This window comes from Colobus angolensis, unplaced genomic scaffold (genome assembly GCF_000951035.1).
Source record: "Colobus angolensis palliatus isolate OR3802 unplaced genomic scaffold, Cang.pa_1.0 Scaffold154, whole genome shotgun sequence".
Taxonomy (NCBI): domain Eukaryota; kingdom Metazoa; phylum Chordata; class Mammalia; order Primates; family Cercopithecidae; genus Colobus; species Colobus angolensis.
The window spans coordinates 4992231-5011889 of record NW_012114644.1 but is presented as its reverse complement, the minus strand read 5'-3'; the positions used below and the strand labels follow the sequence as shown (position 1 = coordinate 5011889).

The 19659-nt window shown below is 52.9% G+C and overlaps 2 protein-coding genes across 3 annotated transcripts in view; one reads left to right on the top strand and one right to left on the bottom strand.

The window, feature by feature from the left end:
• The window catches only part of LOC105507850 (glycogen synthase kinase-3 alpha-like), a 25137-nt gene extending 13116 nt beyond the window's left edge, over nt 1-12021 (top strand). The window contains exons 5-15 of the mRNA XM_011936550.1: nt 1-65; nt 2114-2301; nt 5262-5345; nt 5502-5612; nt 7528-7658; nt 7747-7853; nt 8830-8927; nt 9008-9103; nt 9531-9717; nt 10056-10148; nt 11338-12021. Of these exons, the coding sequence (XP_011791940.1) occupies nt 1-65; nt 2114-2301; nt 5262-5345; nt 5502-5612; nt 7528-7658; nt 7747-7853; nt 8830-8927; nt 9008-9103; nt 9531-9717; nt 10056-10148; nt 11338-11411 (1234 nt within the window). The 3' untranslated portion in view covers nt 11412-12021. The remainder of the gene's footprint in view (nt 66-2113; nt 2302-5261; nt 5346-5501; nt 5613-7527; nt 7659-7746; nt 7854-8829; nt 8928-9007; nt 9104-9530; nt 9718-10055; nt 10149-11337) is intronic.
• Nucleotides 12022-15256: 3235 nt separating this feature from the next.
• Nucleotides 15257-19659, bottom strand: part of ZNF526 (zinc finger protein 526) — a 6491-nt gene continuing 2088 nt past the window's right edge. The window contains exons 2-3 of one of the 2 annotated variants that reach the window (XM_011936551.1): nt 17987-18080; nt 15257-17905 (exon numbers count right to left, since the gene is read on the bottom strand). In XM_011936551.1, coding sequence (XP_011791941.1) covers nt 15882-17888 — 2007 coding nt within the window. In that variant the 5' untranslated portion in view covers nt 17889-17905; nt 17987-18080 and the 3' untranslated portion in view covers nt 15257-15881. The remainder of the gene's footprint in view (nt 17906-17986; nt 18081-19659) is intronic. The other variant, XM_011936552.1, reaches the window with a different exon arrangement.

Genomic DNA, 19659 nt, shown 5'->3' with positions numbered 1-19659 from the left:
CGGCGGAGGCAGCGGAGGCCCCGGCGCAGGCACTAGCTTCCCGCCGCCCGGGGTGAAGCTGGGCCGTGAGTACTAGCGGCGCCCGTGTAGGGTGGTGATCAGGGTTCCCAAAGCTTCTCAGACATCCATCAGGTTCTTTCATATGCTTAGATAGGAGCCCGAGGTCACTATGCCTCCCCAAATCGGGGATCTGAGCCCTCTTTCTCCGAGGAAAAGGGGTCTTGGGGTTACCATCTCTTGGAGATCAGAACTACTCTTGGATTAGAATTACTAACACTCAAAGAAACAGGGGTTGCAAGTCCTTGTTCTTTCATTATTGAGGTCTTAGGTCCTTGAGCCTTAAGAACAGGTATCTGACGTTGCTACTCATTATAATATTGGATCAGAGGTCACAGTCACTTGCAAATGGGGATTTAGGGTTATTGTCTCCTAAGAGAACAAGAATAAGACCAATCCCGAAAAAGAGGGATCTGCATTCGCTGTCCTTCAGAAGATGGGGATTTGGAGTGAATATCACTTAGAAGCAGGGCTTTGAGGTTACTGTGTTGTGTCCCCAAAGAATAAGGCCAGGCTTGCCAAACCTGGTACTCAGATCACCGTCCCTATTAAAACCAAGACCTGGCATCATTACCCACCCTAAATATTGTTGAGCTGTACCCCCAATGGTGAGAATTAATAGTTACTGCTTCTTAAAGACATTGGGAATCAGCATATCCTTCAAATCAAGTCCATAGTCCATGTTTTAAAATACATGGCTTGGTGTGTCTCCTTTAACAAAAATAGAATGGAGCAGGATAGGTCACAGTTTCCTATAGAATATGAATCTAAGGTTATACTTGTTTAATAATTGTTCTAAGGTATGGTGTCATTGGCTCTGAAAAAAATAGTGATGTAGGGTTTATCTCCCTCTGAAAGAACATGTCACTGGCCCCTCAAAATGGATTTGGTGGCCGGGCGCGGTGGCTCACGCCTGTAATCCCAGCACTTTGGGAGGCTGAGGCAGGCGGATCACCTGAGGTTCTGTTTGAGACCAGCCTGGCCACCTGGTGGAACCCTGTCTTTACTAAAAATACAAAAAATTAGCTGGGCGTGGTGGCGGGCGCCTGTAATCCCAGCTACTCGGGAGGCTGAGGCAGGAGAATCGCTTGAACCCAGCAGGCGGAGATTGCAGTGAGCCGAGATCGTGCCATTGCACTCCAGCTGGGCAACCAGAGCGAAACTGTGTCTCAAAAGAAAGAAAAGAAAAAAAAAAAGAAAAAATGGATTTGGTTCATCAGTTACTCAAAGGGGTCACTATCCTTTAAGAATGGCACCAAGGTTTGCTACCATTTGAATAATGGGAATTGGAAATTATAGCTTTCCTTCAAAGGACTGAGGCTGGAATAGCCCCTTGATAATAAAGGTCAGGTTCATCATTCTCATAATTTGGTGCTTGTCCATTAGGGACCACCCACATATGGGGAGGAGTCTGGGTCTCTGGACCACTCAGATGAAGAGGTCAGGTCAGTGTTTTTTTCTAACCTCAAAGTACCAAAAAGTGAGGGTCAGGGCACTGGTACATACAGCAAGAGAGGACATTCATTTCTGTCACCAAGAACCGGTGAAGTTACCAGCTCTACAGGGGAGGACTTAGAGGTCAGTATCCTCTAGGCTGTGAGATAGGTTAGTGTTTTCCTAAAGTAGGAGTACCTGAGGGTTACTGCTCCCTTAAGTGGAAGAGGCCAGGTCAAGCTTTCTCCAAATAGGAGGGGCCAGAGGGCAGTAGATCCAGAGTAGATGGAGTCAACATCTGATGTCTCCCAGTACCAAGATGGCCAGTGATCTGTTGCTTCCTAGAAGTAGAAATTTGGGGTTGCCAGCCCTTGAAGCAGAGAGATTTAGGTATCAATATCCTCCCATGTGGAGGGGGGGCAGGATTTAAGGTTCCCAGAAAGGAAGAGGGGAAAAGTCATTGGGAAGGTCCCAGCATCCACCTTTCCTCAAAGAGGAGGAGGGAACAAGGAGGTCCTCCACGAGCTTCCTTGCAGAGATTTCCCTTCCTCCTACAGCCCCAGGATGGGGTGATGCGCAGACAGGATGGGTCAGTGGATCGTGTATCCCCTTTGTTCCCCAGGTGACAGCGGGAAGGTGACCACAGTGGTAGCCACTCTAGGCCAAGGTCCAGAGCGCTCCCAAGAGGTGGCTTACACAGACATCAAAGTGATTGGCAATGGCTCATTTGGGGTCGTGTACCAGGCACGGCTGGCAGAGACCAGGGAACTGGTCGCCATCAAGAAGGTTCTCCAGGACAAGAGGTTCAAGGTACCTTGGGCGGGATGGGGACAGGGAGGTTTGGGGACTGGGTGTGACAGGTGGGAGAACCCCAGCCAGAGAGCTGGAGGCTTAGGTTTCAGAGCCATGGGCCAGAAGAGAAAGTGGGGAAAAGAGGAAATGAGACCTGTGGAAGATGGGAAATGTGGATCCCAGGAGAGCCCAGAGCTTTTACTGGGCATTTGCTCAATGTAAGTACTTTATAGGCAAATTCTTACTTAATTTACATAAAGATTCTCTGAGGGTAGGTACAGTGGTTATACCCATTCTAAGTGCACGCTAAGCTTAAGCAGGGAAACAAACTCAGATAAGAGGATTGCCTGAGGTCATAGAGCAAGTGCCCCAGTCAAGGCTAGAATCTGATTCCCAAACCCTCTACGCTAACCATTTGGTTACTCTTCTTCCCAGAAGAGAAAGGGACCTGGAAGAGCTAGCGCGGGTGGTTCTGAAGGTGGCGCTCTTCCCAGGTGTTTGGCCAGTGCAGGATGGAGTGGCGGTGCCCTGTGAGCTAGGAGAAGCTCAGGGAACTAGAAGGAGATGGAGGAAGTGGAAGTTGAGGAATGATTGGTGTTTAAGGGCCTGGCATTTGGAGCTTAGGCTAGTCTGGATGTAGGAGAACTGAGCCTAGACTGGAAAGGAACCAGACCAGGGCCTCGGTCTTGGCAGGGAGGGCTGTTGGGCAGGAGGAGCTCTAGGGTGTCAGTATTTGATTGGAGCTGAGTTCCAGAAGTGAGAGGGATGTGGGGGCAGGGAGTTCCTAGGCCTCACAGAGGAATAGAGAATGGGGAAGAATGATGAGACCGCATTCTGGAAAGAGTCCGATGCCTGGAGTCTGGGACTAAGGATCCTAGATAGAGTTCAAGGATCCATATGCTTCCACGGGACCAGGGTGAGCTGGATGGCCACTACCTGTCTGTTGTTGCTTGTGCCAGGTAGGGGGCAAGCCTCACATGCCCACACCTGATTTTTTGTTTTTCTTTTTTTTTTTTGAGATGGAGTCTTACTCTGTCGCCCAGGCTGGAGTGCAGTAGCACGATCTTGGCCGCCTGCAACCTCTGCCTCCCAGGTTTAAGCGATTCTCGTGCCTCAGCCGCCTTAGTAGCTGGGATTGCAGGCGTGGGCCACTACGCCCAGCTAATTTTTTTTTTTTTTTTAGTAGAGACAGGGTTTTGCCATGTTGGCCAGGCTGGTCTTGAACTCCTGACCTCAAGTAATCCGCCCCTGCCTCGATCTCCCAAAGTGCTGAGATTGTAGGCATGAGCCACCGTGCCCAGCCCTGATTTTTCAAGACAAACTAAAAACTGGATTTAGATGTGCAATCTTTTTTTTGTTTTTGAGACAGAGTCTCGTGCTGTCACCCAGACTGGAGTGTGGTGGCACGATCTCAGGTCACTGCAACCTCTGCCCCCTGGGTTCAAGCGATTCTTCTGCCTCAGCCTCCCAAGTAGCTGGGACTACACGCGCGTGCCACCACTATCGGCTACTTTTTTGTATTTCTAGTAGAGATGGGGTTTCACCATGTTAGCCAGGATGGTCTCTAATTTTTTTTTTTTAAAGTCAGAGTCTTGTTCTGTCACCAAGGCTGGAGTGCAGTGGTGTGATCTCGGCTCACTGCAACCTCTGCCTCCTGGGTTCAAGCAATTCTCATACCTCATCCACCTGAGTAGTTGCAATTACAGGCATGCGCCACCACGCCCAGCTAATTTTTTTGTATTTTTAGTAGAGATAGGGTTTTGCCATGTTGACCAAGTTGGTCTCAAACTCCTGGCCTCAAGTGATTCCCCTGCCTTGGCCTCCCAAAGTGCTAGGATTACAGGTGTGAGCCCAGCTGTTTTTATTTATTTTTATTATTTTTTTTAATTTTAAGGCTGGGTGTGGTAGCTGACGCCTGTAATCCTTAAACTTTGATTGGCTGAGACAGGAGGATTGCTTAAGGCCAGGAGTTCAAAACCATCCTGGCTAACATAGCCAGGTTCTTTAAAAAAAATTAAATAAATAAATTTTATATTATCCTTTTAATTTTATTTATTATTATTATTATTATTTTGAGACGGAGTCTCTGTCGCCCAGGCTGGAGTGCAGTGGCGTGATCTCTGTTCACTGCAAGCTCCGCCTCCTGGGTTCACGCCATTCTCCTGCCTCAGCCTCCCGAGTAGCTGGGACTACAGGCGCCCGCCACCATGCCTGGCTAATTGTTTTTGTATTTTTAGTAGAGACAGGGTTTCACTGTGTTAACCAGGATGGTCTCGATCTCCTGACCTCGTGATCCGCCCACCTCAGCCTCCCGAAGTGCTGGGATTACAGGCGTGAGCCACTGTGCCCAGCCCCTGCCTATCCTTTTTAAAACTTTCTTTTGGAGAAAAAAATCGGAAGGTGTCATTTGATTTTTATATTTCAGCAATAAGTTGAATTTTTTTTTTTTAATTTTTAAAGTAGGGTGGCTTGGCGCGGTGCCTTATGCCTGTAATCCCAGCACTTTTGGAGGCCGAGGTGGGTGGATCATGAGGTCAGGAGATCGAGGCCATCCAGGCCACCGTGGTGAAACCCCATCTCTACTAAAAATACAAAAATTAGCTGGGCGTGGTGGCGCGTGCCTGTAAACCCAGCTACTTGGAAGGCTGAGGCAGGAGAATCACTTGAACCAGGGAGGCAGAGGTTGCAGTGAGCTGATATCGAGCCACTGCATGCCAGCCTGGCAACAGAGCAAGACTCTGTCTCAAAGAAAAAAAAAAATTGGGGTGAAGAAAACACATCTGTGGCCTAGGTTTAACCCGTAGGCTTCTAGCTCATGTGGGAGGGGAATAGTTTGGAGACAAGGAATTGGGGGATACCCCAGGGGACCTTGGAGCTGGGACACAGGGAGTAGCTGCCTGGCTGTTGTTGGGAGTGAGTAGGGAGGGGCAGCCAAGAGAGTTGGTCATATACTGAGACTCTCTCCCTTTGCCCTCAAGAACCGAGAGCTGCAGATCATGCGTAAGCTGGACCACTGCAATATTGTGAGGCTGAGATACTTTTTCTACTCCAGTGGGGAGAAGGTGAGACCTGGAGGTGGTGGTGGTGGTGGGTTGCTCCACTTCGACTCCAGCCATTTTCTTGCCCGCCTGCCTTTCCCCCACTGCTCCCTGCACACCTTCCTTCCTCCTTCCTCATTCTTCTCACAGTGCCTCACGCCTCTCCTTTGCTCCCTGCAGAAAGATGAGCTTTACCTAAATCTGGTGCTGGAATATGTGCCCGAGACAGTGTACCGGGTGGCCCGCCACTTCACCAAGGCCAAGTTGACCATCCCTATCCTCTATGTCAAGGTAGGCTGGCAGGCGGGCTGCTGGGACCCAGACCCAGAAAGCCAGGGGCTCTGGAGCCTCCCACCTTTTATGAGATCCCTCATCCGCCAAGTTTGTGTTGGTTTTCGGAGGCCCCATGACCCCCAGAGATGGAGCTCGCCTAACACAGGGGAGGGCCAAGGCAGGCAAGGCCTAACTGAATCAGGAAGGCAGCCTGACCTGGGGCTGCAGAGGCTGCCAGGTACTTGCTTAGGTCCATATAGGGAGTCCAGTGGCACCAGAGATGTTGGAGTTATCTCAGGATAAGGGGGTGGTGGGGACCAGGACTGCAGAGGGAGCTGCTGAGGCCAGAGTTCGGGCCTTTAGAGCCTTGGTTGGGGGTAGGTGGGAAGGAGTTAGGGTTGGAGGAAGGTTAGCATCCACACAGCCAGGAATGCATCTCCGTCCATCATCTGTGCAGGCTCATTCCCCAGTGCCTGGCGCTGTGCCCTGGGTGTTACAGACCTTCAAGAGGTGTTTGAATGAATGAATGAATGAATGATTGCAGCCCAGGGATGATGTGGCAAACAGGCTGGAGCAGCCTACTGCATTGGAAGGAGGTGGGTGGGTTTGTTTGCTGGAGGTCATTTGGGGCCCAGCTGCTGTTTCTGCTGGCTTTAAGTACCCAAGCCCGGGTGAGCCGATGTGGGCTCTACCAGTGGTTGTGGCTGTTGGACCTCACCTCCCAGGACGGGAGCTCTCTGGTTTGGCCAATCTGTCCTGTGGCTGCCTGCATACAGGGCCCAGGGCTGAGGAATTCCAGACGCACCACTGACTGTGACTCAGGCCTTGCCCTTGAAGAGCTCTCAGTTTGGTAGGGTAGACAGGCATCATCACAGAAAACTATTAAATGAACTAGCTGCTGCCCTACCAGAAGGAACACAGGGAATTCTGGAAATGGAGGAAGCACCCAGCCTGGTTTGTGGGTGAGAAGGATCAAGGAAGGCTTCCTGGAGGAGACCAAGCACAGGGCAAGGGAGCGGCATCTTTGGCCGAGGGGAACTGGAATAAAGGGAAGGGGGTCTAGAAAGCAGCCCTGTCAGGCCCTGGTCTGTCTAGACCCTGGGGGATTCAGCAGTGACTGAAACTCAAAATCCTGCTCTCATGTTACTTCTGTTCTAGTCAGTGGGAGGGAGAGTGGCAGGAAAATGGAGCTGGCGAGGGGGCAGGCTCAGGGGTGGTTTTGATTGTCGGATTAAGGAGCCAGTGGTTTTGGTGAGGGGGAAGCTGAGTGCCTGGCTCCCTAGCCTGTTTTATGACAACCTCCCAACATATCTTACTCTTCAGGCTTCTGCCAAGGGTTGTGATTAAAGCAGTGGTTCTCAGAGTGTGGTCTGGGGACCAGCATCAGTCAGTGCTGGAGAGCTTGTTGCAAATGCCTGTTTCAGAACTCACTGATCAGAAACTCTTGAGAATGGGGCCCAGCAGTCCCTGTGTCTTTGTTTTTTGAGACAGGGTCTCACTCTGTCACCCAGGCTGGAGTGCAGTGGCGTGATCTCAGCTCACTGGAACCTCTGCCTCCTGAGTTCAAGTGATTCTCTTGCCTCAGCCTCCCGAGTAGCTGGGATTACAGGCGTGCACCACCATGCCTGGCTAATTTTTGTATTTTTAGTAGAGATGGGGTCTCAACATGTTGGCCAGGCTGTTCTCGGTCTCCCAAAGTGCTGAGATTATAGGCGTGAGCCACCACGCCCGGCCAGTAGTCCCTGTTTTAACAAGTCCTCCAACTGACTGTGGTGCACACTAAGAGAACCAAGGGTTTCAAACGGGTTTCCCCAAAGCTGTGGCGGCACCAGGGAGAGTGGGCCTGGAAGGGCTCTTCAGGCCAAGCTGGTGGGGTAGTGGTGCTGTATGGGGAAAGCTAGGCTAAAGTTCTGCTGTCCTGTGCCTGCCCCAGGTGTACATGTACCAGCTCTTCCGCAGCTTGGCCTACATCCACTCCCAGGGTGTGTGTCACCGTGACATCAAGCCCCAGAACCTGCTGGTGGACCCTGACACTGCTGTCCTCAAGCTCTGCGATTTTGGCAGGTGGGCCTGGGGCGTTTTGAGTGGCTGAAGAGGCAGGGGGGACCCCAGCCCTTGCCCCATGTTTACCCCTGCCCATCTTTTCCCACAGTGCGAAGCAGTTGGTCCGAGGGGAGCCCAATGTCTCCTACATATGTTCTCGCTACTACCGGGCCCCAGAGCTCATCTTTGGAGCCACTGATTACACCTCATCCATCGGTCAGAGTTATGGGAGGGGGGTGGGGGGAGTGGCGATCTGGAAAATTTCAGAGTTTTCTGTGTGCTGTATGCCAAGCTTGGTGATGAAAGCTTAACTTCTGTTCTTGTATCCAGTCCTCACAAACTTAGGAGGCTGATGCTGTTGAATGCTCATTTTACAGATGAGCTTAGAGCTGTGAGGCTGCCTGCCTGCACTGGCACCACTGGGACTGGGCAGGGCTGGGATTTGAAAGCTGACCTGACTCCAGAGTCCATACCAGCTCTGGAACCTCCCTGTCAGCCCTCTGTTCTCGGCTAGGGGGAAGGGCTGCCAGAGACCTTGGGGGAACCAGGAAGCAAGGCTTTGCCACCATGAAGGTGCAACTTGCTCCCAGGGCCTCTGTGTCCTTCCGTTTGTGGGGACAACTGCCATTTTCTAGGCATGAGGGGAAGCCGGAATTGAGGGAATGGGCATGAAAGAGTTTGAAAGGGTACCTTCCACAGCAGCGTGACAAACTGTGGAGTCCTTAGGTATGAACTCGTGCTGTGGGGGTCAAGGTACAAAGCAGGGAGGAGTGAGACTGCCAGGCTGCAGCTCTTCTCATGGGCAGGATAGAGGTTGGAACAAGAGGAAGGCAGTCCAGAATTTAAGGCTGTACCTTCCTGTGGCCCAAAGAACATGAGTGCCTGTTGGCAGGTTTGGGCCTAGTCTGTCGTCCAAGGCTAGCAGGAGAAAGCGAGCTCATTGGGGTCCTTAGCGGAGACAGGAACTGAGGGATGGAAACACACCTATACTAGAGAGTGGAGCAAAGGCTTGCAGACCTGCAGGGTCAAGGTTAGGCCCATGTTTCTAAGCTGCATGTGTCCTTGGGACAGGTGCTTCGTCTTTGAGAAAACAGGGCTCCTGACACTCTTAGGATGGCCATGAAGAATAAAAGCACTGGGAGGTTGGTGGCCCTACTCGCCTAGCCCTGACGCTGCCCCCATTTCCCCTTAGATGTTTGGTCAGCTGGCTGCGTACTGGCGGAGCTCCTCCTGGGCCAGCCCATCTTCCCTGGGGACAGTGGGGTGGACCAGCTGGTGGAGATCATCAAGGTGAGGGGTGGGGCCGGGGTGGGCAGGGGGTGGGGCTGAGGGATGGGGCCCTTGTCTCAGAATCCTCCCTCTCTTTACAGGTGCTGGGAACACCAACCCGGGAACAAATCCGAGAGATGAACCCCAACTACACGGAGTTCAAGTTCCCTCAGATTAAAGCTCACCCCTGGACAAAGGTGGGGCAGGACTAGGGGCTCAGGGCAGTATGGCTGAGAGCTGGTCCCCTTTGGAGGTCAACTGTTCTGTGGACCTGGCCTCAGAATCATGGCTTGGGAGGATTTGAAGAGTTATCCAGGGATCAATAACTTCCATCCGATTTCAAAGTTTATGGCATTTTAAAAGTTGAGAACCCACAAGTAAATTCAAGATTCCAGTTTTTATGGAGGGTCAGCAGGGCTCATATGGTCCCAGACCTGGGCTGGCTGCTTACCCGATACAAACTGACCGCTCCTTAGTGGTTGGGCCTCAATTTCTTCATTTGGAAGGTGGGGGTGTGGGAAGCAGCCAGTCATAACTTGCTGCAGGCACTGTGGGAGTGAGATAATAGGAGTATGCCAGTGCCCAGGGCATCTCACCCTCATGACCCCTGCCCCCCTCCCCCAGGTATTCAAATCTCGAACGCCGCCAGAGGCCATCGCGCTCTGCTCTAGCCTGCTGGAGTACACCCCGTCCTCAAGGCTCTCTCCACTAGAGGCCTGCGCACACAGCTTCTTTGATGAACTGCGATGTCTGGGAACCCAGCTCCCTAACAACCGCCCACTTCCCCCTCTCTTCAACTTCAGTGCTGGGGGTGAGAGCATAGCCTGGGATCTGGGGAGTGGGGCGGGGTCGGGGGGCAGCCAGATTGCAAAGAGCTTGGTGTTGAAGCAGGAGTGGGGAGCTAAGGGCAGGGTACAAGGCAGGCCTGGGGCTCAGGAAAGATGACTCCCAGATTCAGGGGGAACCGAACCTGCTTCAGTCGTGCTCTACTGTGATCTGCCTCGTGCTAAGCTTTTTCTGGTTTTTCATTGAGAGAGGTCTGTGGCTGAGGTGTCCACAAACAACTGGCCTTCCCAATAGCTGGGTTCCCATTTGGTGCCCATCATAACCCTGCTGTAGTTTACCCTGACTGGTATGTCGTGTTTCTAGAACTCTCCATCCAACCGTCTCTCAACGCCATTCTCATCCCTCCTCACTTGAGGTCCCCAGCGGGCACTACCACCCTCACCCAGTCCTCACAAGGTAAGTGGGGGCCATCCGCTGGGGGTTAAAGTATCTCTCAGCTTGGGGAGTGTGGGGCTGTTCGCTCAGTCGCTGGATTTCCTGAATGTATTTTTAAATCATTGACATTTTGATGGCTTAGGAAGCACATCTTACAACATGTGAATGACCACCTTTAGGGGGCATTCTTGCGAACTTCTGTGTTTAAAGGCCAATGGGAAAGCCAGAGAAATAGCGTTTGGCCTGAACACAAACAAAAAGTTGAATTTGTTGCCCAAGTTTTTTTTTTTTTTTTTTTTTTTTTTTTACTCGTCACCCAGGCTGCAGTGTAGTGGCTCGACCTCGGCTCACTGCAGTCTCCGCCTCCTGGGCTCAGGCAATTCTCCTGTCTCAGCCTCTGAGTAGCTGGGATTACAGACGCACACCACTATGCCTGGCTAATTTTTGTATTTTTACTAGAGATGAGGTTTCACCATGTTGGCCAGACTGGTCTCGAACTCCTGACTTCAGGTTATTTTCCCGCCTTGGCCTTCCAAAGTGCTGGGATTACAGGCGTGAGCCACTGTGCCTGGTCATGTTGCCCAGGTTTAAAAATGGGGCTATTTTGTGTAAAAATTCAGATTTCCCGTTTCTCTCAGGGAAGAAAACCAGATTGGGCAGCAAAGGGCCCGCCCATCCTACTGACAGTAGACAGTGGGCGCCCTTTATATTTTTTAGACGGAGTCTTGCTCTGTCACCCAGGCTGGAGTGCAGTGGTACAATCTCGGCTCACTGCAACTTCCGCCTCCTGGGTTTAAGTGATTCTCCTGCCTCAGCCTCCCGAGTACCTGGGATTACAGGTGCACACCACCATGGCTGGCTTATTTTTGTATTTTGGATAGAGATGGAGTTTAACCATGTTGGCCAGGCTGATCTCGAACTGCTAACCTTGTGATCTGCCCACCTCGGCCTCCCAAAGTGCTGGGATAACAGGCATAAGCCACTGTGCCCAGCCCAGCCACTCCGTTACATGGAGCCTGGCACTCTGGTGTGTCACTGAGTTACTATCCTGGCCCTTTAGCACTTCCTTGAGTTTGCAACCCTTCACCTAAAGTAACAGATTGTAACTTTTAACACAGAATCTATGACAAGAGAATTCCTACTCTTGGGTTGGGCGAAGGGGTGTCTGAAAGGCAAAGGCTAACTCTGCTCCTTCCCTCCCTCCCTCCAGCTTTAACTGAGACTCCGACCAGCTCAGACTGGCAGTCGACCGATGCCACACCTACCCTCACTAACTCCTCCTGAGGGCCCCACCAACCACCCTTCCACTTCCATCTGGGAGCCCCAAGAGGGGCTGGGAAGGGGGGCCATAGCCCATCAAGCTCCTGCCCTGGCTGGGCCCCTAGATTAGAGGGCAGAGGTAAATGAGTCCCTGTCCCCACCTCCAGTCCCTCCCTTACCAGCCTCACCCCTGTGGTGGGCTTTTTAAGAGGATTTTAACTGGTTGTGGGGAGGGAAGAGAAGGACAGGGTGTTGGGGGGATGAGGACCTCCTACCCCCTTGGCCCCCTCCCCTCCCCCAGGCCTCCACCTCCTTCAAACCCCCTCCCCTCCTGTGTTCCTTGTAAATAGAACCAGCCCAGTCCCTGTCTCCTCTTCCCTTCCCTGGCCCCCGGGTGTAAATAGATTGTTATAATTTTTTTCTTAAAGAAAACGTCGATTCGCACTGTCCAACCTGGCCCCGCCCCTCCTACAGCTGTAACTCCCCTCCTGTCCTCTGCCTCCAAGGTCTACTCCCTCCTCACCCCACCCTGGAGGGCCAGGGGAGTGGAGAGAGCTCCTGATGTCTTAGTTTCCACAGTAAGGTTTGCCTGTGTACAGACCTCCGTTCAATAAATTATTGGCATGAAAACCTGCTTTCTCTCTGGCTGCCTGTTTCCACTGAGGTGGTGGGGGATCCCAGGTGGGGACTGTTCTGGGACAGGAGTGAGCTGCATCTCAGGCAGAGGGCTGTCTGAAGGCCCTGGCTCAGGTGCCCAGCCTTCTCGCACCGTGGCTTTCTCTGCACGTGTGGTGATGAGCTCCATCTAGGTTATCTGCTGTCGAGGCCTGGGAGGAGCCTGCCCCATGACCCAGCATAAATCATCTGCTTCTGCTTAGGGAGGGAGGGATTAACCTCCCAGTAACTGGTGAGCCAGTTGGGGATCAGAGAAGGGAAGGTCATGGGGCTTAAGTGACAGTCAGGACTTGAACAGGCTATCTTAGCCCAAGCTGCCTGCCACTCTAGGGTCTGGGGGGACAGGAGATGAGGAGTTACTCAGGCCAAAACTTAGCCTGCTTGTAGACTCTTTGTTGGGTGGCCATGGCTGGAGGTGGCCCTCTAGAAGATTCCAAGCGTTCATTTCCAAGTCTTCAACAGGACATCTTAACCTGGTCCACCTCTTAGGGATGTTGGGAAGTGACAACCCTGGGAAGGCAGGGGCAGAGAACTTGACTTTTATCCTCACTTAAAACATGCTGGGGCCAGATAGTGGGGCACAGGCAGAAAGAAATGTTATCTCCTCCACATGGCACCAAGCAGTGAGTGTGGCCAGGACACCCCAGAGTTGGAAGGGGGCCTGGGGAGGAGCAACGGGTATGCCGCCTACTGGATTCCACTGGTGAACAGAAAGGGAAGACTTTCAAATGCCCCAGATGGAGTGAAGGGACTGTTCTGTGGGGTCTGGGCTCTCCAGTTTGCTCACCCCACTCCAGGGGCATCTTTACACTGCCTGGGATAGGACAGACCCTGCCCCTTCCTTGCTCAACACCACTTGGATTTCACCTGGTTTGTAGAATGAATGAATGAATATAAAGAGCAAGCAGATTGATAAGGGGGAGGATGGCCATTCTGGGCAAGGGGCAGACCTTGGGATCCTGGGGATGCCTTCCTCCCTGCTACTCACGTGTGGTCAGCCATGAAATCACTGAGGTGTCCCTCACCCTCCTACCACCCCATGACCCATTCCCAGGTCTGGCCCTGTCTTCTGCTGGACCATCTTTAGCCTCCCACTCACCCCACTTTGAACCCAGATCTAATACCCAGTTATGACCCTCCCCTAGCCCGGAACTACTCAGCCCAGCTTTCAAGGCCTTCCAAAGTCTAAGCCTCCTTCCTGGACAATTCCATACCCAGCTGCATTTCGCCTCCCCTGCCTGAGCACTCTGGGCTGCAGGGGCCTGGGAGGAGCCTATCATGAATCACCTACATCTGCTTAGGGAGAGGAAAGACTTATGGCCGGGCTTGGTGGCACACACCTGTAATCCTAGCACTTAGGGAGGCCAAGGTGGGCAGATCACCTGAGGTCAGGACTTCGAGACCAGCCTGGCCAAGACGGCGAAACCCCGTCTCTACTAAAAATACAAAAATTAGCTGGGTGCAATGGTGGGTGCCTGTAATCCCAGCCCAATTAGGGAGACTGAGGCAGGAGAATCGCTTGAACCTGGAAGGTGGAGGTTGCAGTGAGCTGAGACTGCACCACTGTGCTCCAGCCTGGGTGACAGATCAAGACTCCATCTCAATCAATGGAGAGAAAGACTATTATCCTAGGTAACCTCCGAACAAGGTGGGAATCTTCCTGCTCCCAAGACCTTTGATCTTTTGAGGCCCCCTCAAATCCCAACAGCTCTGACACTGGTTTACTTTTCCTCTAGTTAGGATGAATCGTCCTCTGATCCCCTACACCTGCATAAGTTTCAGGTCTTAATCATTCAGAACAGTATGGGTTACAAATGGGAGCCTAAGGGACCTCCTGGACTCAAATCTCACAATGTCTCTGCCTAGTTGTGAAACCTTGGACAAATCTGTTCTTAGTTTTCTTTTTTTCTTGTGTGTGTGTGTGTTTTTTTTAAGTGACAGAGTCTTGCACTGTTGCTCAGGCTGGAGTGCAGTGGTGTGATGATCACAGCTCACTGCAGCCTCAATCTCACCCATATCAAGCAATCCTGCCTCTGCCTCAGCCTCCAGAGTAGCTGGGAATACTGGTGTACACCACCATGCTCGGCCAATCTTTATTATTTTTAATAAAGTCTCACTCTCTTGCCCAGTCTTGAATTGTTGAGCTCAAGTGATCCCCCTGCCTCAGCCTCCCAAAGCACTCGGGTTATAGGCATGTGCCACAGAGGCCTGGCTAACTTAATTTTTGTAGAGATGAGGTCTTGCTGTTGCCCAGGCTGGTCTCGAACTCCTGGCCTTAAGTGATCCTCCTGCCTCAGTCTCCCAAAGCACTGGGATTGCAAGCATGAGCCACCGTACCTGGCCAGTTTTTTTTTTTTTTTTGAGATGGGCTCACTCTGTTACCCAGTGGCGCGATCTCCGCTCACTGCAAGCTCCACCTCCCGGGTTCATGCCATTCTCCTACCTCAGCCTCCTGTGTAGCTGGGACTACAGGCGCCCGACACCACGCCCAGCTCATTTTTTGTATTTTTAGTAGAGACAGGGTTTCACTGTGTTAGCCAGGATGGTCTCGATCTCCTGACCTCATGATCTGCCTGCCTCGGCCTCCCCAAGTGCTGGGATTACAGGCGTGAGCCATCGTGCCCAGCCACACCCAGCTAATTTTTGTATTTTTAGTAGAGACAGGGTTTCACTGTGTTAGCCAGGATGGTCTCGATCTCCTGACCTCATGATCTGCCTGCCTCGGCCTCCCCAAGTGCTGGGATTACAGGCGTGAGCCATCGTGCCCAGCCACCAGTTTTAAAAATGTGTACAACAGGGATAATATTGAAATCTATGTCACAGGCTGTTGGGATCATAGTACATATACAGTGGTCAGTATGGTGCTTGCCTCAGCTAGGCAGTCAGATGAGTAACTGGATGGTCTCCAAATATACCAAGAGCTCACCCTCTTGCAGTGCTGTCTGCCTGGAATGTTCTTTTCCTCTTTCACTACCAGATGCCTACTTTTCCTTCAGGGACTACCTCCTCTAGGAAGTCCTTGACTCCTGATTTTCTACCATGGAGGTCTGTTTCCTGGGATCCCACTGACCCTGCACATCCCCATCATAGCCCTGAGAAGCCTTAGGCCTGACTCATCCCTGCCCCCATCATCACCCAGTATGTGAAGAAGGAGGCCTTAGGACACACAGGCCGAATGAATCAATCAGACACACTCGGAGAGCAAGCCATCTGTACTTGTGTGTTTCTCCTATCAGACTGTGCGTGCCTTCTGTGGGCAGAGCCTGTGCTGACTTGCTCCTGGGTCTCCAGCATCACCCACTCTGGAGCTGAGGACCTGGGTACCTACAGATTTCCTTCCACACTGTCAGAATTGAGACAAAGGGAGCCCAGAGAAATCAAGTACCCTCCTCCACCAGGCAGAGCAAAGTCCTGGGTACCCAAAATCCAGGGAAGGCAAGGGCTGGGGGTACAAGCAGAGGATCTGAAGAGGTATATGAGTGGCCAGCACAGACCTGGAATAAGCTTGGTGCTCAGTGAAGGTTACCTGATGTTGCTGGGCACCAGGGTGATGCAGTGCAAAGGGCCTTGGCCAACCCGCTTTGCAGCATAGCTGGGTGACCTAGTACAGATCACATTGCATCTCAGAGCTTCAGTTTCCCCTCAGGCAGAGAAAGATGACAAGAGAAGCCTGGAAGGGTTGTTCTGGGGAGTCAGTGGGTAAAAGAGGATCCTGGCACACGGTGGGTACCAGACCAGTTTGGCAGAGGAGGTCCTCTCTCCCCAGAGGTACCCACACTGGCTGTTGCAACCAAACCCTTTTGTTGCTTTTCAGCTGCGTCACACGAAGGCTGTGTCCAATTGCAAGAGCCCGCCTGCTTCACTGGCCCCCAGTGCAGCCTGGCACAGCTGCAGCGTGTCCTCGAGCGCCAGCGGCTGGGATGTCTCAATGATGGCGATGGTCTCCCCCAGCTCTGTGCACATGATAGTCTGTTGAGGCTCGGAGGGTGGGGGTGGGGCAGGAGGTGGTGATCTGGGAGGCTGTAGTGTCAAAGTCCGAGCTCGGGCATGGACCCGCTGATGCAGTCGCAAGCCCGCCATGGCACGGAACCAGCGGCCACAAGTCCCACAGTAGTAGGGACTCTTGTTGTAGAGACCAGTGATGGGGAGGCGGGGGGCGCGGGCAAAGGCAACTGGCCGCAAGTGCAACCGCCGGTGCTGCTGCAGGTTGGAGCTCTGTGTGAAGCGCTTGCCACAGTCCAGGCATTGGTAGGGACGTGCGCCCGTGTGGGTCAACTGGTGGCGGCTGAGGTTGGCCAAAGAAGCAAAGGTCTTGCCACATGAGTGGCACTGGAAAGGCCTCTCGCCTGTGTGTGTCCGCAGGTGGTTGCGCACGTGGATCAGCTTCTTGAAGCCCTTGCCACAAACCCCACAGCGGTGGCGCCGTTCGGGGGGCCCGTGTACTGCACGCCGGTGCCGGGACAGCCGGGAAGCTGAGGCAAAGGACTTGGAGCACTGTGGGCAGGGCAGTTGGGCAGGTGGGGCAGGGGGTGGTGGTGGAGGGGTGGGCTCTGCTGGAGCTGGGGGAGCTGTTGCTCCGGTGGGAGGTGCCCCGCTTTTGCCAGCGTGAGTGCGCCGGTGGTAGAGGAACTTGGTCATGTTGCTGAATGTCTTGCCACAGCGACAGCGATGCAATGGGTTGGCAGTGTGGGCCCGCCGGTGGGCCACCAATGTGAGTTCTGTGCCAAAGCCACGGCCACAGTCTACACAGAGGTAGCGGGCTTCCCCGCGGTGCAGCCGCAAGTGCTGCTCGAGTGACGCTGCTTTCTTGAAGACCTTGGAGCAGGTGGTACACTCATGTGTGCCACCAACGTGGGCCCGTCCATGAGCCTGCAGCCGGTTGGCGGAGCTGAAACTGCGCTGACATTGGCTGCAGTGGAAGGGGTGGGCAGCAGATGCCGGGTTGTGAGATGTCCGCCGGTGTTGCCGGCGAGCCCCTGCTGAGGGCCGGTGCTGGGGACAGTCCCTGCAGCCCTGAGCCCAGCTAGCTGTGGACTCGTCACCTCCCACAGCATCACCGACCGCTGCCATGGCCTCCTCATCCTCCGTCTCTTCATCTTCTTCATCCTCCTCATCGCCCTCCTCCTCCTCCTCTAGCCCATTGCGCTCCTCTTTCTCTAGGGAGTCAAAGTGGGTGCCCTGATGCTCCAAGAACTCCTCAGGGGTGGCGCAGAGGGTAGAGCACTCAGGACACTCATAGGGCTCCATCTTGACTTCTGATGGGGGAGAAGGTAGAGGCAGTGGTGTTGGGGGGGGCAAAGGAGGTGGCACTGGTGGCTCAGCTACCGTGGCAGAAAGGTGCTGGGCCTTTCGATGAGCCACCCACAGCTCGGGTGAGGGGAACAGCTCCTGGCAGTCCCAGCACTGGTATTGGATCTGGTTTGCAGACTCCCGGAGGTGGGCATCCTGGTGGGCCAGGAGCTCACCAGGGGAGAGGATGAGCTGGCTGCATTCACCACACTGGAAGGGCCCCTCAGTACCTGGCACCAGCTCCGGCTCCAGGCCAACATTCTGTGTGGTCAGTGCCTCTTCCTCTGAGACAGCAAGCATGTGCTGCTCCTGGTGTGAGAGGACTTCCTCCAGTGTGTTATAGAGGCTGCCACACTCAGAGCACATGAACTGGTGATGCTGGAAGAAGAGGGATGAGGCAAGGGCCTCCCCAGGTGTCATCTCAGTCACCTCTGTTGACATCTCCATCATCTCCCCTGACATAGGTGTTGCCATCTCCACTGCCCCTGGTGACATCTGTGTTGGCATCTCGGCCACCTCAGCCACCACCTCTGCCATCGTGGGGAAGGCAGTGCCTGGAGAAAGAGGGGCAGAAGCCAGTGAGAAAGCAGGAAACCAAGGGGAGGTGGAGTTCTCTTGCCCATCCCACTACTCACCAGCCTCTATTGCTCAGAAAGTCTTAATCCAGTGTTTCTGCCTCGGTCTTCTGTGATCCCATGTCTCTGAAGCCTACAAACACCCCATGGCAGCCTGCAGGAGAGAATCAGCACTCATCCCAGCCTCTTTTTTTTTTTTTCTGAGACAGAGACTTGGTCTGTCGCCCAAGCTGGAGTGCAGTGGCACAATCTTGGCTCACTGCAACCTCTCGCTCCTGAGTTCAAGTCATTCTCGTGCCTCAGCCTCCTGAGCAGCCGGGACTACAGGGGTATGCCACCACGCCTGGCTAATTTTTGTATTTTTTTTTTTGTAGAGACAAGGTTTCACCATGTTGGCCAGGCTGGTCTCAAACTCCTGACCTCAGGTGATCCACCTGCCTTTGTCTCCCAAGTGCTGGGATTACAGGTATGAGCCACTACCCCAGCCAACAGCCCGACCTCTTTTGTTTTGAGATGGAGTCTCGCTCTGTTGCCAGGCTAGAGTACAGTGGTGCGATCTCGGCTCACTACAACCTCCGCCTCCCAGGTTCAAGTGATTCTCCTGTCTCAGCCTCCCGAGTAGCTGGGACTACGGCTGTGAAAACCATGTCCAGCTAATTTTCGTATTTTTAGTAGAGATGGGGTTTCATCATGTCGGCCAGGATGGTCTTGATCTCTTGACCTTGTGATCCACCTTCCTTGGCCTTCCAAAGTCCTGGGATTAGAGACGTGAGCCACCACGCCGGGCCCAGCCAGCCCGGCCTCTTTACCGAGAGGGCCAGGCACACCTTTTCTGAGAATACCACAGCCTTTGCCTGCTGTGCAGTTCCCTCTTTGTGCAACACTTTTCCTCTGCCTCTTATATATACACACACAGACACATCCAAATGTTTAAAAACACAGGCGCTGGAACCCGACTGCCCTTGGCTTGAATTTGAGCTCTACCACTTACTTCCTCTGAGACTGTCTTCTTACCTGTAAAATGGGGCTAAAAGTAGTACTGACACAAAGTCCCTGGTACTTGTAAAGGTCAGCTGTAATCCTGTGTAGTTCTCCAGAAAGATTGTTTTCGGACCCTAAGTCTCTGATGTTGCTATTTCCTCTGCCAAGAAACTTCTCTCCTCTTTTTGTCTGACAAACTCCTACCCAGCACCTTTTGTGAAGCCTTCTCTGATATCTCTACATCCTCAGAGTTCCTATGATATCCTGCGCCACCTGTATCATGGTAAATATCATGAGTTTGGGGTGGCATCTCACTGTCCCTCACCGGACTGAGGGTTTGTGGGTCTGATTCATTGTGGAGGCTCCAGTCAGCAACAAAATCTCTGAGCAGGGACATGAATTTTAACTTTCAAACTTCCCTCTATATGCCCCATCTTCCCTTCTACATATGTGGGCTGAACCCCACCCAGGCCCCTTCACACAGCAGGGACTCAGAGTACACTCAGCAAATGACTGCCTCCCTCCCAGGCCTAGCAGCTAATCTCATGAATTCAAACCCATCTTCTTTACCTCTTTTTCACCTAATCTATTAGTGCCAGAGGGCAGGTGGAGTCTAGTTTACAGCCTTGCATATAGAAGTTGCTCATATTGACAGGCGCAGTGGCTCATGCCTGTAATCCCAGCACTTTGGGAGGCTGAGGCAGGCGGATCACAAGGTCAAGAGATTGAGACCATGCTGGCCAACATGGTGA